The following is an 18300-nucleotide window of genomic DNA, read 5'->3' on the forward strand; positions in this document are numbered from 1 at the left end:
TGCCCAAGAGTTAAAATTATGCCTGTTTAGAATCGCCTGCTGATTGGCGATCCTCAGTTGCAGGCCCCCCGATGAATAGACTTTCCTCCCGAATAGGTCCAATCTCTTAGCTTCCTTGCCCTTGGGGGCAGGAGCTTGCTGGCCATGTCGCTCCCTTTCGTTGACTGCCGAGACCACCAGCGAACAGGGGGACGGATGTAGAAAGAGGAAGTCAAACCCTCTAGATGGGGCGAAGTATTTCCTCTCCACTCCCCTTGCAGTTGGCGCACTGGAGGCCGGTGTTTGCCACACCGTCTTATAGTTGGACTGTACTGTCCGTATAATCGGGAGAGCGACTCTGGAGGGGCCCTCTGGGCTCAGGATATCGACCATGGGGTCGTCCTGCTCTATGGTCTCCTCCGCTTGCAAGCCCAGATTGAGGGCTACCCGGCGAAGCAGGTCTTGGTGTGCCCGATGGTCAATCGGGGGAGGGCCGGACACCAGTGTGCCCGCTACCGCCTGACCTGGCGAGGAGGAAGAGGTCGGGGCCTTCTGCCCATCCTCATTGTCCTGCAATCCGGCATCAGCCAATTGCTCCTCTGCGGCCTGACCCGCCGCGTGGGATTGGGACGGTACCGTACTCGGTGCCGAGTCCACTCCTTCCCGCTCCGGTGGTCTAGAAACCGTTGCCTCCCTATACGATGGCGGACGGTGCCGCGGGGAGCGGGATCGGTACCGGGATGGCCCGGGTCTCGAGGCTTCCGATGGGGGCTCTTGTTGGTGGTAGGCCCAGGGTGTCCAGAATGGCCATTGGCTCGGCTGGCCCCATTGTGACTGACCGTAGTCCCTGCTGGCTTGTGACCTACGGGCATAGCCGCCGTATCGGTCTGAGTCAGTCCCCGAGACCACGGACGGTGACCTGGAAGGCCACGGTGGGGCCGTGGGACGGTGCCGGTCCGGTATTGGGGAGTAGCGCCTCCGCGATCAGGACCTGGAATGGCGCCTCGTCGACCTGGACCTGGAACGGTACCGGTGATCGCGGGACCGGAAACGGCTACGGCTGGTCGGCCTCGGGTAACGAGCCGCCGATGCTTCGAGGTGCCGACTCGTGCTCGGTTGCTGAGTCGGTGCCGGCCGTTTGTTGAAGCCCGACTGCTGCGGTGCTTCTTGCGCCGGGGGCAACCGGGAGTCCACCGAGGCGGAGCTCGACCGGGACCGGTCCCTGGAACGGTGCCGAGACGGCGACCGTGGTGGGCGCACCATCGCCGGCTTGCCTCTGCGCGGCAGCATAGGCGGGGCGCCTTCAGCGCGTGCCGGGGCCTCGACGGACAAGGCAATGAGGTCCTTAGCTGCCTCAAACGTGTCCGGAGTGGAGGGCTGTTCCACCAGTTCCTCCAGCCCTGCATCCTCGCTCGACGCGCTCATCCCGGGGCTCGACGGGCCCTTCGGCGCCGGAGCCACTACCGGGGTCCGTGATGAGGCCGTGTCGGCCTTAGGGGCACTCGAGGTCTTTACCGGTGCCGCCTTCTTGTGCGGGGAGCGGCCTCGGGCCTTAGGTTGGCCCTTCACTTTTGCCGGCGAAGACGATCGGCGTCGTGCACTTCCCCGCTGGGTCGGTGCCGCGGTCTTCGGGTGACCCGCCGGCGCCGGTTCCCGCACCGAAGCCGGGGCGCTCCGCACGGAGGCAGACGGTGCCGTCGAAGTGGAGGGCTGTAACGCCGTCTCCATGAGCAGCTGCTTAAGGCGAAAGTCCCTCTCTTTTTTAGTTTTGGGCTTAAAGGCCTTGCAGATTTTGCAGCGCTCCTTCTGGTGAGCCTCCCCCAGGCAACGAAGACACGAAGCGTGGGGGTCGCTCAATGGCATGGGCCTGCGGCACGTGGCACAGGCCTTAAAACCCTGGGCGTGTGGCATACCCCACCGCCCGGGGCCGGTGCCGGGGCTGAACAAACAACCCCAGCAGGAACTTTAAGTACTCTAATGAGCCGTTAACTACTGGTTAAACACTACACAACTAACTGATAACTGCTAGATAACTCTAATGTGCTAAGGGACACTCTCAGACCAGAGACAGAGTTGTTCCAATGCCGCCACGGATGGTAAGAAGGAACTGGAGGGGTCGGGTCGGCAGGGATATATATACCCTGGAGCGGGGCGCCGCTCTGGTGGGAAGGTGGGGGCCCCGCCGGCCCGACGGGAGCCGCTAAGGGAAAAAGTTTCCGACGTCCGTGCACGCGGCGCGCGCACACCTAATGTGTAATGGACGTGAACAATCACTCGAAGAAGAAGCAGCTGTGCCTGCCTGCCCTCTGCCCTTCCTCCTTGGGGCTGTTGACAGGGTGAATGAAGCACTTGCCCAGCCGGTTACGGAATGACATCACCTTGTTCTATTGTTGCAGACAGATGGGGCCCTCCCCCTTGGCAGGGTGCGGAGCCACCTCTCATCCCTAGAAATACGGCTGTGGCCAGGAGGCGAGAGAGCCCAGCTGCCTGTGATCTCCGCTTGGCCTTCTCCCTGGAGAAGCTGCCAACAGCGCCAACGCTGGTAGGCAGCGCTCCCATCCCTATCCCCCCACCTGCCTCTCTGTTCAGACATGCCTCCCAGCTTCCTTTAACCCCCACCCAGCACTAGCTTTGCAATCCCTCCTGCCTCAACACCACCTGGAGCTGCCCCATGCCCTGGCCCTGTCTGAGCCCACCAGGACGGCTGCTCAGCCCTCTGACTCTGCGCTGCAGCCGGCATGTCCCAGTCACCCTGAGTGGCAGCTTTGCAATGAGACACAAGGAGCTCTGGGGGAGCAGAATCTCCAAGGCCCTTCTATTCCCATCCCCCACTCTCTGCGCCCACACCTGTGCTGGGAGGGGCATCGCTCCAGTTCCCAGCACTGCTTGGCAGTGGTATACGGCGCTGCAGGCGTGCCCTGCAGGTGGAGCTATGAAGCTGACCCTGCCATGTCACAGGGCTGGCTGTGGGGGCAGGGTCTGCACGCCTGCTAAGACTCATCACTCATCACTGCCGTGTCACAGCGCGGGGGGCTGCAATCCCTGGCTGCGAGGGTCTATTCCTGTATCAGAGCCGGGAGGCCAGCTCTGCAGGCAGGGCCTTCACGCCTGGGCTGTCAAGTTCATGGTTCTTCCCCTGTGCTTCAGGGCTGAGGGTTGGTTTCTCTCTCTGTGACCCAGCTCTGGAGCTGGCTCTGGGTGTGATCAAGCTCTGCGGAGCCTGGCTGTAAGGCTGATTATTCTCTGTGCTGCAGGGCTCTGTGTGGGAGCCTACCCCAGGCACACCTAGGTCATGCAAGCAGAGATGGGTTTAGACATGCCTGCATTCACTCAGCCTTCTGGGAGGTTGCACAGAGAGCCTTGGAAAGAGAGGCTGGAGGGGAGAGATGAAAGGCAGGGCTAGGTGTGGTGTGTAAGAAGCCAGCCCTATCAGCTGTTGCTCTGGAGTCAGATCCTGTTCACGCCTAAAAGGATCTCAAGGACCCAGCATGGAGCAGGCTGAGGTGGAATTTCAAAGTGATGGGGTCACTCATCTATTGTATTGGCTGTGCAGTCTGTGAGCAGGGGATGCTAATGCTGGGAGGTCAGCTGGCTCTCAGCGCCCAGCTGCTCCCACACACAGAACAGCACGCTCTCCTGAGAACCTGGCAACTCAGTTAGTTCTGTAGAAAATCTAGCCCCTATTGGGGATGCCGAGCCCTGAAATCTGGACAGTCTTCCGTGTCTAACGGCACAATGCAGATAGAGCGTTCTTTCCCCACACAGCAGGTGTAGCACGGGCAGTGCAAGTCCCCTCCTAACACACCTCAACATGGCCTATACATCGTCTAATAGGGGTGGGGGGCACCCAGTCATCAGCTAGCCCGGGGCTTCTGTGCTTAGTCTGTGAGATCCATTAGTGCCCGCTGTGGGTTGCCAACACCTGCTTGGGAGGTGTGGGCCTGAGCCTACCTGCTCATTTCACCAGAGGTCCAGACAGGAAGAAGTCACTGAGTGACTATCAGTCACTAACGGCCTGGCCAGAGCTGAACCAGTGACCTCGGGGCAAAGGTTTTCTGTCCCATCACCCACCCCCTGCCTCAGCCTGTCGCCCGGTGAATGAGTTTATTGGTATATGTGTAGCTGAATGAAGCTCCCCGACATAACCAGAGACACATGGCTGTTTCAGGCCCCATCAGCACTGCAATTCTAACTGAGGCAGGGGACTTGCTTACCACACAGTTGTCTCCCAACCCAGCTGGAGCACGGCTACAGATGTAGTGTAGATGGCACCTAATGGAGTCCCAGTGATCGGGTTAAAAGCCTGGACAATCCAAGGTTATGGAGATGCAATTAGTAATCTGTGTTAGCACTGGGTCCTCTGACTTGGTAACAAAAGCAGCACAGACAGGCCTTCATCATAAATGCATCCCCCTCGTCCTATGGCTGATGCTATCTCTGATGCAAGATAAGTGCGGACGTGTGATGTGACGTAAGATATGATGCCTCCAGCCCTATCCTGATTCCCCTAACAGAGCTCCAACACTAGGACTGGAGGCCCTGGGATAACCCCCATGCTTAGGAACCAATGCCTCTGGCCTGATGTTGACTGATATGGAATGGACAACCTGCTTCATTGCTCTGCCTTCAAGAGGATGTGGGTCCCTATGTAAGAGGGGGGAATCAACCTGGGAAGTATGCCCCTTGCCCAGCCATGTGGGTTTCCATGTGTCCTCCCCTCCTCCCAAGTGGCAGTTCACTTTGAGTTGGTAGAAGAGAAACAGCAATCTGGTCTCCCCAGAAAGGTAAAGCACAACTCTGACTCACTTGTGCAATGAAGGGTGAGGGGGAAGTTTTATTAAGAGCAGCGGTTACTGGGTCTCATGCTTCCTTTGCTCACTTCCTCTTTTGTGAGGTCTTCAAAGCATGCGCAAAACCTTCGGTGCCTCCAGAGCCCTGGTCAGCAGAGGAGGTTTGCATAGTAGCAACACCAAATCCAGAGAGGGTGCGTGTTCCCCTCCTGCATTAAACTGGAGCCATTCCACATAGGGGAATTGCTGCGGCAGGAAAGATGGCCTAGTGGTTAGGAGGTGAGGAGCTCTGCCAGCCTCCCTGTGACCTTGAGCAAGCTCCGTGAAGTTCTCTGCCTATCTCCCCATCCGTAGTATGGGGATGACACTATTTACAGATCTCACAAAGGTCAGGCTAAAGTCATGGGCCCAGACCCTTGTCTGGAGTAGCTCCATTGACTTCAACAGGGCTATGCTGATTGACAGCAGCTGAGGATCTGACTCTAGCATGTAAAGGACTTTGTAATCCTGGGCGGTAAAAAAACACAGTATCATTGCTCTGTTGAGGCCTCCAAAGGCAGAAGGGTTACGTGCACTCCCTTGTGCACTCAGAGATCTGCCTTCCCCGGCCTGGGGGCTGTGCCAGGGGTCACAGTGAAACAATACGAAGCTCCTGGTGACTCACAGAGACTGAGGGTCAAATTCAGACAATGGTCAAACAGGTGCAGCTTTACTGGAGGCTGCAATCTCTTAACTTAGGTCTGAATTTGGTCCTTACCATTCAAGTCCCCCAGTGTGGCATGACTAACAACGTCTATTCAGGAGTGGTTCAGGCCTGGAATAGCCAGTCAGGGTTACAGGGCATCTCCAGAGCTGTATGTGGAGCCCAGGACACAGATGACAAGAAGGGCTGCAGGTCAGGATTGAGGGGCTCTGGCAAGCGGTCTGGAGACTGGTGAAATCTGCTTTCTCTTTGGAATTAGGGAACGTGTGTGACGGTACCTCCCATAAGGCTTTATGGAAATATGCTTAGAATATGTTTTATGCTATATATGCCATGTAACATATCTCAAAGGTTAGGATCTACTGAATGTATTAATCCTATTTGTATGCATGTATCATTTTTGTATTTGAAGTTATGAATGTTGGCTGTGTACTGGCTTGATTTCTAAATAACCTTAGTAGAGCATTTGGTCAGTTCCTGGAGAAAGGAATGTTGAAATTAAGTACCTAATCAAGAAACACTTAAAGGACAATGGATCTTGGAATGCTCCAATCCACATAAGAAGTCTACTTGAGGACGCTCAAGGTAGCATGTAAACAATGGATGCTACCTGTAAAAACTGGGAATCATGCATGGACATGTGACTTGCCCAGGTGACTCCTAAACTCCATCTTGGAGCTGGACTTTGCATAGGGGTGAGGAGGGGGTCTCCACCCACAAGAGAAAGTCTATTTAAACCCCTGGGAGACCCCTCCATTTTGGTCTTCAGCTGGCTAAAGAGGGAGCCTCTCCCCCCACCCCCCAGGATACTTGAAAGAAACTGGAACAAAGGACAAGTATCAGAGGGGTAGCCGTGTTAGTCTGAATCTGTAAAAAGCAACAGAGGGTCCTGTGGCACCTTTGAGACTAACAGAAGTATTGGGAGCATAAGCTTTCGTGGGTAAGAACCTCACTTCTTCAGACGCAAGAAACTGGAACAAAGGACAGTAACTACAGGGGGTGTGAGTGATTGCTGGACCCAGGCTAAAAGGAGATTAGTCTGTAAAAGGGAGCATTCTGGAACTGGTGAGAATCTTATCTGTATTCAGTTTGATTAGACATAGATTTGAACATTTTATTTTATTTTGCTTGGTGACTTACTTTTAGGGTGACCAGATCACAGAGGCGAAATATCGGGAGCCAAAAAATAAAAAAGCCGGTGGGGAGAAAAAAAAAAAAGCACGAACAAGCGAGAAGCGCCTAGGCTGGCGCCGGCCACACGCAGATGTAAACAGCGGCCCCCGGGTCCCGGGACGCAACACCCCGATGCCGCATAGATAGGCATGGACAGGGGGAGCGCCCCCGCTAGGTACCTGCACGGAGACCGGCCTGGGCTGGCCGCGGGTGTGCCAGCATGGGGCAGCCCCTTCCCTGGCGGGTTCCAGCTCCCCGCGGGCCCGGGAGTGCGGAGCTGTAGCGACCTTCGCGCCACTGGGCTACACCCCGCTGGAGAAGCGGGACTTTGCCACGGCCCCCAGGCCAGGACTCGCCCAAGCATCGCGGGATGGGATCTCCTCACCGAGGGTTGCACACCCAGCCAGGTACGCACTGCTCCCCCCGCCCTGCCCCCCGGAGGCAGACAGACTCACAGATTCTAATTATGCCCAGTACCGCAGCGGAGCCGCCGCCCGACCGGCCCTTCCAGCCGCTCCTCCGGCTCTCCCTCGCCGTGTCTCAGGCAGAGGCATGTGCCTGGCACCCGGCGCCAACTACACCCCTCTGGGGCCGGGGCACACGTGGCGGAGGTGAAACCCTGAGGAACCGGAGTCCCCACGCGGGCAGCTGCTGCCCCCCCACTCCCACCCCCACCCATGGGCGCGTAGGGAGCCGGTTCCCCAGGCCGGACCCGGGGCTGCCCCCCTGCAGGTACCGCCCCGCCCTCCTGCCTGCACTCAGGCCAGGGCCAGGCCAGACTCACCCCGCCGTCCCCGGGCCTCCTCCCTCCAGCGCTTGCCTGGGAGGGAGGAGGAATGCAGCGTGCTTTGGAAAGAGGCGGGGATTTGGGGAGGGATCCAATGGGGCAGTGAGGGGGGTGGGGCCAGGGTGGGGATTTGGGGAGCCATCCAATGGGGGAAGGAGGGGGCAGAGTTGGGGCAAGGGAGGGGGCGCGAGCCGGAGCGGAGGGCAAAAATTGCTTGTTTGTCCAGTGTCCCGACCAGACATTGGTTGGGACGTGGGACAAACGAGCAAATATAGGGACAGTCCCGATAAAATCGGGACGTCTGGTTACCCTACTTACTTTGTTCTGTCTGTTACTACTTGGAACCACTTAAATCCACTTAAATCCTACTTTCTGTATTTAATAAAATCACTTTTTACTTATTATTTAACTCAGAGTATGTATTAATACCTGGGGGAGCAAACAATTGTGCATATCTATCAGTGTTATAGAGGGCGAACAATTTATGAATTTACCCAGTATAAGCTTTATACAGGGTAAAACGGATTTATTTGGGTTGAGACCCCATTGGGAGTTGGGCATCTGAGTGTTAAAGGCAGTAACGCTTCTGTAAGCTGCTTTCAGGTAAACCTGTAGCTTTGGGGCAAGTAATTCAGACCCTGGGTCTTTGTTGGAGCAGACGGGAGTGTCTGGCTCAGCAAGGCAGGGTGCTGGAGTCCCGAGCTGGCAGGGGTTTGTGATAAATATGTATTGACGAGTCAGACAGATGGGGTATGGATGCTTTCTGCAAAGCCTCCGTTTGTAGGAGATTTAATTTCTGACCTTTAAGACATAAGAACGGCCAAAGTGGGTCAAACCAGTGGTCCATCTAGCTCAGTATCCTATCTCCAACAGTGGCCAGTACTAGAGTTTAATGGAGTTAAAGCTGGGTTTATGATTCTCTTTTCTGAGGCAAAACATAGTTCTGTCTGCTTAACACTTCCTATTTTTGCCAAATCACAGAGCATCTAAATGTGCAGGAGAAAAGCTACACAGTAGATATGTAGTAGCCAATGTGGTAGCCAACAACAATGGAGGTTTACTCTATTTTAAAGCTACGGCTGAAAAACGGTGAGTGAGTCTTATTTTAAAACAAGTGTCTCTTCCTACAGGATCTGGTAAAACTGATATATGACAACCACCCCTGGTTAGTAGCGACCAAAGTCGCAGAGAGATCCAGCATCACCAAAAGGAACCCAAACTAATGCCAACGGGAGATTATTCATGATCCCAACCAGAATGGTCACAGCTACAAAGGAAGATTCCAGCCCAGGTTCAGGCCTTTCTTGGTTGGTGAACCCAGGTTCAGGCCTTTCTTTGGTGGTCCTGTACTGCAGGTGCACCTGGACATCAATGAGGAGCAGAAAAGCCACCACTTTCTTGCTCACCTTCCTAGAAAGGGAAGGTTAAAGTGAATGGTGATTGGCATGCACTTTGGTGTCAAAAGGGGACAACTGGCTTTAAGCAGCCAGACCACATAGGGACAGAAACCTAGGGCACCCCGCCCCGAATGCACACAGAATCAATACAAGAGAGTTAGCTCTGTGGCATCAACAGCAGCTCATGGCTCTCTGCAGTCTCCATGGCCAGGACTGTGCAAAGCTGAGCCTCAATGTACCTGATTTCTACATAGCTGCAATGTGGAGTTGCTACACACTGTGCTGTCCGCGGCTTTGCAAACTGTGCAGGAGTAGACTCACAACTCCCAGCTGGCACTGGGCTTCTTTTTGCCCATGGTATCCCAAGTGAAATCAAAATGAAAATCGTGACCTGCCATTCCCTGCCTGATTGGTGTCTCAGTGTTCAAAAGCAGACAATCACATTACTTTGATATCACCTGCTCTGACTACACACTGTCCTTGATGATATATAGACAACACCTCCCCCGACTAAGCACATCCTGTCAATACAACAGCAAATCAAAGCTGCAATGGCTATGAATCTCAGCCCTAATTGTGATTAATGGCCCAGGAGATGCACATTCAATGCATCCCTGACATTGCAATCTTTAACCCTCACTTATTTTAATTCTCTGGATTCCAGCAGGGGAGCAAGAACAGACGCAAACATGCAGTTTTTGAGTATATAAGGATCTCTCCCTCCTAAATAAAGTTGCTAAGGAACTAGTGCCAGCTACATTGTAGCAACCTAAGGAAGGGATGGGAAACCCCGTTGAATATTTACCTATTTATGTTTACATTTCTGTGTTTTCAGAGTTGTTCTTTCAACCCTACCCCCTGAAATACTGGCTAAGAGTTTTGAGGTTTGTGCATCCTGACTGGAGCATTGCCATTAGCTGGTGCCACAAGTACTCCTGTTCATCTTGGCAGTGCTTCCAGGACTCGATTTTTGTGGTTATTTCTGGTTGGGGTGACTCTAGGGTCACCAAGATCTCATTCTGCTGTGGAAGCTCCAGTGTCTGTTCTTTGTGCCTGAGATACACCTGCACTCTAAGAGGTACAAGCACTTCTGTGAAATGGATGTAAGTGGTCTGATTAGCAAGACTAAGGGTACATCTACACTACAGCGGGGAGTCGATTTAAGATACGCAAATTCAGCTACATGAATAGCGTAGCTGAATTAGACGTATTGCAGCCGACTTACCCCGTTGTGAGGACGGCGGCAAAATCGACTTTTGCGGCTTTTTGTTGGCGGCGCTTACTACCACCTCCGCTGGTGGAGTTAGAGCGCCGATTCGGGGATCGATTGTCGCGTCCCGATGGGACGCGATAAATCGATCCCCGAGAGGTCGATTTCTACCCGCCGATTCAGGCGGGTAGTATAGACCAGACCTAAGTTTCCTGCTGCATTAACACCCTTTTGTTGACTTAGAAGCTCACAACACCAACAGTTTCTGAACCAGGGCTCATTTCCTGAGTTTGAAAGTTATTTACCTCTGAGGCCATAGTGGATCACGGACCGCGGGAGTTATGTTGACTGGGGGTAGATCAGGCAAATGATACACTGAAAGGTGCTTGAAGAGGAACCATGCCAACTCAGGAATCTCTGTGAACCCCTTCCACCCACTCACCTTCAGGTCTTTCAACACTGCTTCTACAGCAGCGATGGGCAAACTTTTTGGCCTGAGGACCACACCGGGCTTCCAAAACTGTATGGAGGGCCAGGTAGGGAAGGCTGTGCCTCCCCAAACAGCCTAGCCCCCTCCCACTTCCTGCCCCCCTCAGAGCCCCCCCTGCTCCTTATTCCCTGGGACCCCTCTACCCCCAGGACCCCATCCCCTGTCCAATCCCCCCTGCTCCCTAGCTGCCCCAACCCCTATCCACACCCCCACTCCCGACAGGTCCGCTGGGACTCCCACACCTATCCAACCCCCCCCCCCCGTTCCCCATCCCCTGACCACCACCCCCAGAACCTCTGCCCCATCCAACTGCCCCCTGTCCACCCCCCAGGACCTCCTGTCCCCATCCTCCAACCCTCCTGCTCCCCGCCCCCTTACCATGCCACTCAGAGCACCAGGACTCTCAGCTGCACTGCCTGGCCAAAGCCAGCCGCGCTGCTGCACAATCTAGAGCACAAGGGCAGGCCAGCAGCTCTTGCAGCTGTGCTGCCCAGCAGGAGCTCACAGTCCGCCCCCTCTCCCCCGCCCCCGCCCTAACACTGGCAGCACAGCGATCTGAGGCTGGGGGGTGGGGGTGGGGGTCGTGAACAGCAGGAGAGGGCCAGGGGCTAGCCTCCCTGGCCGGGAGCTCAAGGGCTGGGCAGGAGGGTCCGATGGGCCAGGAGTGGCTGGCAGGCTATAGTTTGCCGACCTCTGTTCTACAGGGTAAGTTTAGAAGCAGCTATGCAGCATCTTTCCTATTTAGAAATATGCTTCATTGGAGTGGGAGCCAGCAACAGGCCAGTGTAGGTAGCAAGTTACTGAACTAGATAGACAAATTGTCCAAGGGCAGCATGGTAACCGCTTTCCCATACAGCTGACTACGCTTTCTTACAGCCTTAGCCATAATCTGTGGTTGGCAGGTGACCTGAGTAATTAAGAGCATCCTAGAATCTTCTGTTTCAGGGTAGCAGCCATGTTAGTCTGTATCCTCAAAAAGAACAGGAGTACTTGTGGCACCTTAGAGACTAACAAATTTATTAGAGCATAAGCTTTCGTGGGCTGTAAGGTGCCACAAGTACTCCTGTTCTTTTCTAGAATCTTCTGTTCAGATGATTCCTACATGGTGAGCAAAGGTGCCTCTTCTCACCCACCCTTTGTGTGCACTAGCTTTTCTTTTTCTCCTTAAGTTCACCCACATTTGGTAGCAACCAGTGGCACAGCTGCACAACTGGTAACAGGGATAGGAACACCAGCATACACTTATAGACCTGCTCTGAACTTTCCACCAGGCAACAGTGGCAAAACACCAACCTCCACTCTGTTACAGCCCCACAATTTCTGCCGCTGGTTGAGTTGCAACAGTGGGAGGTTTGTAAATGCCAGTAGAGGCACAGCAATTACAGTCCTACACATGGTCTGGGAAGAGTCAAACCACCCGCTGACAGGCAATACCAGAGCCCTGCTAGGGCTTGAGCTTCCCCACCATCTGGGGACTTTTAAAACACAAATGTTTTATAAGGACTACAAAGCAGCTGCTGAAAGTCTCAGTAAGTGGCACCCCTTTTCCCCCAGGGAAGATATTCTAGGACTACTGAATCAGACAGTGAGAGCAGGCCAGAAGCTGTCCAGTGCTTGTCTTTTATTTATGCTGGATGGAAGAGTTTTCTTTTGAGGGAGGTATACATTGCTCCTTATTCTATCAGTTTATAGGTATTGAGATAGGGCTGTAAGGAACTCTTGCGGTGAGAGCTCTCTGCCCTTTCTCCTCTCCCACCTCACAGGAAAAGGGTTGAATGTGTAGCAAATTACAGCACACACCTGGAGGCAACTACTGCATATTCTAGTCCATAGTATCAGCATGGATGAGTTTTTTTACTAGTGTTTTAACCCTCCATCTGCACTAGGACACGCAGACTTATGAGCCTTCTACACAGCAGTACTGGTTCTACCATGTCCAGCCCACTAGAGATGGGCCCAAATCTTCCTATTGGTTAGCTGTTTCACACAAGAGAACAGCTGTAAGGTCACATGCTAGGGAACAATTTTAAATGGTATCCACTGCACTGGTGCAGCTCTTAAGAGCCAATTGTTAGCAGTCCTTAGAGCACAGATGTCAGATACCCAGCCTGTGAGCACCAGCCAACTCACTCCACAGAGCATAGACCAGCCTGGCTTACTCCAGCTTTGTTAAACACCAGTGCTTTTGGTGCAAGAGCTTCCAACCCTGATGCCCACCCCATCAAACAGGACCCAGAAGTGCCTGATTCCAGCCTCAGTAATAGCAGAAAGTTCAGTGGTTTCAGCAGTATCCTGGCTCTGTGTTGGCAAACGCTCTGGCAGCACCCAGGTAACTTTACAAACACTTGTAGTAGTAACGGCTACTGGGGACAGATGATTCAGAGCAGGCTGCTTTTAGGAAGCTGAAATCCAGAGGCTTAATGCACAAAGTCATATCATAGTTGGTACCTGTTAGCAAAACTGGCAGAGAAGCCTAGCACTGGAAGAGCAGGTCTTTGACAGAGTTGTGTGGGAAGTAGACAACTTCTGCTTATTCTGTACTTTTGAGTTTCTTAGGGAAGCTACTTACATCAAGATGTTCAATATGCCTCTGTAGTGTCAAGCATTTCCCCAAAATGCATGAAGATGAAATACTAACAGCAAGTTGACCCCCACCCCTTTTGATGGGAGGGGTGTTTATCCCTGAAGGCAGATGGCAGCATCAGTATTTCATTGCTGCTCATGGGGTTAGAAGAGGGATAAAGAACCTGGGAGCTGCTGCAGATTGGGGGTGGGGGGAGAGAAATGACCTAGTCCCATTCCCCTCCCACCTCTGCATCATTTGGCTTGTACGGTGACCAGTAAAGAGCATCCATTTACATTAAGGCCTTGTATAACTACATCCACCCACTGGGGGGGTGGGGGGGGTGAGTAGCTATACCAACTCTAGTGTTGCATTCCTATGCAAGAGCAGCAGCCTAGCTAGCACTTTTATTCTAGTGCAACTGCATCCACACTAGGGAGAATGTGCCACTAACACTGTTGGTTAAAATAATCTGACTCCTAACCAAAGTTAGTTATGTCATTCCACAAACCATTTAAAGCCTGGCCTACAAGACTAGTTACTAGATAAGGTCACATTCTCCCTTTGAGCCTTGTGGAAGCTTCTCAGTAACATCAGCAGAATACCCTGTGAGCAGGAGTATTACGTAGCCTTAAATTTCTCTCAGCCCATGAAACAGGAGCTCATCCCTACCCAGAGGGTGACTAACACTGACTGAGTTGTCTTTAAGCACCATAAGGAACCTCAATATGGTTGTGGGCTAGCTTTACAAGTCAAAAACATCAAGGGCAGGGTTGGGAAGCACCAGCAATCAGACTTCTCTACCATATCTCCTGCCCAAGCTCAGTTGCAGCACCAATGCCTCCTGACAGATCAACAGCAAAACAAGCTGAAGAGCCGGGAAAGAAGCCTGGAGTCCTTAAGTATATCATATTTTTTTTTATTTTTATAATAAACTTTTCACTTTATTTCAAGGAAGACAAAAAATTGTGAGTGAGGCTGCAGAAACACCATTGTGAGCAAATATGCCAGACAGACCCAGGTCAGTAGGCCAGAGGCCAAATCAGAAGAATTTCACCCCCCTCTCCCCCCACACCACATAGCAGAAGGGGTCTCTGTAGCCAGGAGCTCCCATGCCCTCTGCTTCCCTCTTCTCCTCCCTCATTGCATTAGAGCAAGATCAGTGCTGTAAACAGGAGGTGGCCAAGCAGAAAAGGTGGGGTTGGGTCAGGCTACTGATGGATTCTGAAAGGACCATACTTCATTCCTCCACCTGCCAAAGCAGCTGGCACAGTGGGACAACAAGGTTAGAAGTTGCAGCATTTTTCTATACAGGTAGATGTAATTAAAAAAAACAGATGATTTAATTCAAAGCAAAAAAATTAAGTGGTGGCTCTTCCTGCCATGCCATCTCCCTCTATGAAGACTTCACGCATTCCTTCTCCTGCTCGATGGCTGAAAGAGAAGAGAGTTCTATTAGCCTCTCTGCCTTAATGCTAACCTCTTCCTCAAGGGTTGGGACAACACAGCATAGCTGCTCTACCTGCAGAGACAGCCCCATATATGGCTATCATCTCTAGAGCTGCAAAGCCTTGACAGTGAGTCAATACACTAGCACCTTACAGGTCAGGCTGAGGAGCATCCAAATCCTGGGCAAGCTTTGAGGTAGGGTGTGTGGGGCATAGTTTTAGAGATTTGAGTTGTCCTCCCCCTGCCCCCCCCCCATACCTATCCCCCATCAAGTCAATGCTACAACAGAACATGTTTACAGAGGACATTAAGGGGACTATTCCTATGGAAAGCTTTAAGACCCAGTTTTCATGGGTGTCCATGACAGAGGAACATTGCTGCTGCCCAGGTCAAATTGGAAAGGAATCAGTCCTGAGAACTCACTGCTCTTCAGTGAATTCTCAACACCTAGTGAGATGGACAAGTACCATCCCATTCTGCAGATAGGAAGGAGAAAGGTGAAGTGACTTGTCTAGACCATTCAGCCTCAATCTTAAAGCACCAGTTCTTTGCATGTAGTTAGGCAGCTGCCTACAGTACTCACTACTGAGTTTGTTATTTCAAAAGACCCCACCATAGCACAGTACAGTTACCTCAGCAAACATGCCTGAAAGACCTGAACAGGTAGGCTTAAAACAGCAAAGTGCAATAAGAGCTAGAAACCCTCATACTATTAAAAATGTGTTTTAAGATACCGACAACTTCCCCCAGCCAGGTGTTTGTGTCATTCTAGCTCTTGCTGAGGCTCAGATCCTATCTGCAGTTTAGGGGGAAAAAAAAAAAAAACAACAATATTTTTTGATTGGAACAAAACCCAGACCAAAAATGCCTCAGCCTGCCAGATTCCTCAGTGATGAGATCAGCACAAGCACATCCGCTCCCACTTGACACTCCTACACAGCCAGAATTGGAAGTCTGTGTCACAACAAAATGCTAATAGGAGACCCGTGTTTTGGAGTACCAGGCTTTGGGCAGTTCTGCCCGTTCCCTTGCTTTAGAACATTTCCTCTTCCCTTCTATCTGGACACCAGACCATTTGGACAGAGGCTCACATCACAAGAGTAACTAAAAACTTCAATTCAGCTTCTTCTGCAAGTGAGAAGTATGGCCTGGCAAGTATAAGAACTGTCTGAAGCACTAGACCCAACTTACACCTAAGATTTAAAGTCATCAGCAGAGAACCTTACATGTTGCTGTAAGGAGGTGGTCATCCATTAAGTTGTTCATGCATACAAAGATTTAGGAACCACTTAACCCAAAAAAAAAAGAGAGGGAACTGGATACTTACTCTCCTTCGAAGGGAGTGTGTTCTTCTCCTCCGTGTTGGTCTTTTTCAGCTTCTTCTTGTCAAATTTCTCAACTTCAGAGAGGTCTGGTTTATCACACATTTTAGCTAAATGAGTAAGATAAGCAAGTTACAACCCATCCCTACAAGGGAAATCCCAGGTAGCATGTGCCAAGTTACACATGCCAGAACCCTTTGGGGAGAATGACCAGATGTAAGTATGAACTTCCTGGCTGATGATTTCTTGTATATTAGCAAAGCACTCAGAATTCAACTCAGACTTCGAGCACTGATAAGGGACGGGCTTTTGAGACAGCCCAGCTAGCAAGGCCACGTGTCAGAACAGGGATGGAGGAAAAGCCCATAAGGGAGTTTTGTTTTAAAAGAGGCTGATTAGGACAAGAGACACACCCCAACTGATTTGGGTTGGGCACCAGAGCCCTGTCTCCTAGGATTGAAGTGATAGGACTAGATCTCTTTGTATTAGGCTCCTAATAGTGAAGAATTACATTGTTCTGAGACAGGAGCAGAGCCAGAACAGCATTATCCTCCCCTTTATCAAATACCTGCCTCTTCCCCAACCTACGTGGTAGAGAAGCAGAACCTTCCATCACCCACCACTCCTGCCAGTCTACACATCTAGAGACCCCAGCCAAGTGTCCTCTGCGCTCCATTCAGTCTCTCAGCCTGGATTACAGCCAAGTGCTCCTACAGGACAGGAGTGCCTGAGCAATGCCACCTAGCTCCCACAACCCAGTTTGCGTCTCTCTGCCGAGCCAACATTTACACCCGTTGTAAGGATTAGTGTCTCCATCAATGCATAAAAACCCACTGCCCAGCTTCCCTCCCATTAGCCGCGGCTGCAGCCGCCCAGACAGGGACCCCAGAGACTCCGCGGTGCTCCACAGGGGCAGTGGGGCGGAGCTCGCCGCCCCCCCCTAGCGCAGGGAGCAGTGCTGTGGGGAGAGGGGCTTAAGCCCCCCCTACTGCAGCCAGACACACCCGCGATCCCCGGCGCAGGGCGGGCGGTAGAGCCCCTCCCCAGACTGCGGGGCCGGAGGACAATGGGCAGCGCGCGGGGAGGAGCCGAGACCCGCCCAGGACAGAGGCTAGAACCTCACCCCGTCCCGGGGCTCTCCACGCAGCACCCCCGGGTCGGCGGCTCCCCGCCCCCAGTTCACAGGAGAGGGACGCTCCCGCAGCCCGCGCCTCTGGGCGGCGGTTTCCGGCCCATCCCTGCCCCGGGCGCTTTGCCCACAGCAGGGTTGGGCTGTATCCCGCCCAGCCCTGCCACATGGAGATAGCTCCGCAGGGGGGGGGGGGGGTGAGAAGAAGGGGAAGAGGGAGAACAGCTTCCCCACCCCAAGAGCCGGCTACACCCAGCAGCGCAGCCGCCCCCACCTCCCAACAAAAAGGAGGCTCCACCAGAACCCCCCGTTCACACAACGGGAGCAGCCCCGGCAGTGGGGCATCTCCGCTAGGGTCCCCAGTGCATGAAACAGGCAGAAACAGCAGCTGCCGCCAACGCCCCCCTTCCGGCCCCCAGTACGTGCAATGGTGCACCTCCAGCAGCACCCGGGTGTATACAATGGGGGCTGGCACGCCCCGTACCTACTATGCTGGTTGTAGCGCTCCCCTGAAAGCTACTGCAATCGCTCAAGTGTCTGTTGCTCTCCCGCGTGGGGCGGCTCCTTATATACTCCGGCTACTGCCCGCCCCTACCTCCCATTGGCTGTCCGCCCTGCCCGCCGCTCGGCATGCTGGGAAGCGTAGTTGGGTCTCGAGGCCCTCCATTGGCCGCGCCGCGCCAGAGAACTACACCTCGCAGGGTGCACCGGAGCGGGGGTAAAGTGCCCCTTCCCCCACTCTAGCTGAAGACGGGGGGTGGCGGGCGCTGCGGAGAGGGGGTGGGTCCTTGGGCTGGCCCTGCAGCATGCATCTGAGGGTGTCTCCCTCCATCGGCTACACAATAGCTGGCTCTCCCCACGTGTGAGAGGGCCACGGGGGACCCCCGAAAAGCAGCTGCATAGGGGTGTCTACTCTCCCTGCAGAGAGAGAATCGCAGACAGGCGGGCACACCAATAGAGACAGATGGATATACACGCAGACAGGCAGAGAGACAGATACGGAAGCACGCAGATACACATTCCCCCAGAGAGACAGACCCAGGCAAACAGACTGCAGCTCCCTAGGATATTTTTGCTCCCATCGGCAGAGCTGAAATAGGGAGAAACAGTAGCGAAAATATGCTGGTGGGGCCATATCTCCATGCAGACAGGCACCCAGATGCTCAAAGGCATGCAGACGGGCAAGCACAGACAAGGCACATGGACTGACAGATGGTCCTATGTACTTACACACACACAAAGCAGCACTTCCTTATATAGGGCCTCTTTCCCAACCCTCCGAAAAGCAAGTCCTTTCTCAGCCGGACT

The 18300-nt window shown here is 53.3% G+C and overlaps 1 protein-coding gene across 2 annotated transcripts; it reads right to left on the reverse strand.

Moving 5' to 3' along the window:
• Positions 1–13995: 13995 nt before the first annotated feature.
• On the reverse strand, positions 13996–17570 carry LOC128843567 (thymosin beta-15A homolog). 2 transcript variants are annotated; one of them, XM_054040491.1, is made up of 3 exons: positions 17481–17570; positions 15869–15973; positions 13996–14526 (listed from the first exon to the last, which is right to left on the reverse strand). In XM_054040491.1, the coding sequence occupies exons 2-3, from the start codon at positions 15966–15968 to the stop codon at positions 14489–14491; spliced, it is 138 nt and encodes a 45-aa protein (XP_053896466.1). In that variant the 5' UTR covers positions 15969–15973; positions 17481–17570; the 3' UTR covers positions 13996–14488. The 2 variants fall into 2 exon arrangements, with proteins under 2 accessions (XP_053896466.1, XP_053896467.1); XM_054040492.1 differs by having other exon boundaries at positions 17477–17530.
• Between the last annotated feature and the right edge of the window lie 730 nt (positions 17571–18300).

Source organism: Malaclemys terrapin, chromosome 9 (genome assembly GCF_027887155.1).
Source record: "Malaclemys terrapin pileata isolate rMalTer1 chromosome 9, rMalTer1.hap1, whole genome shotgun sequence".
NCBI lineage: Eukaryota > Metazoa > Chordata > Testudines > Emydidae > Malaclemys > Malaclemys terrapin.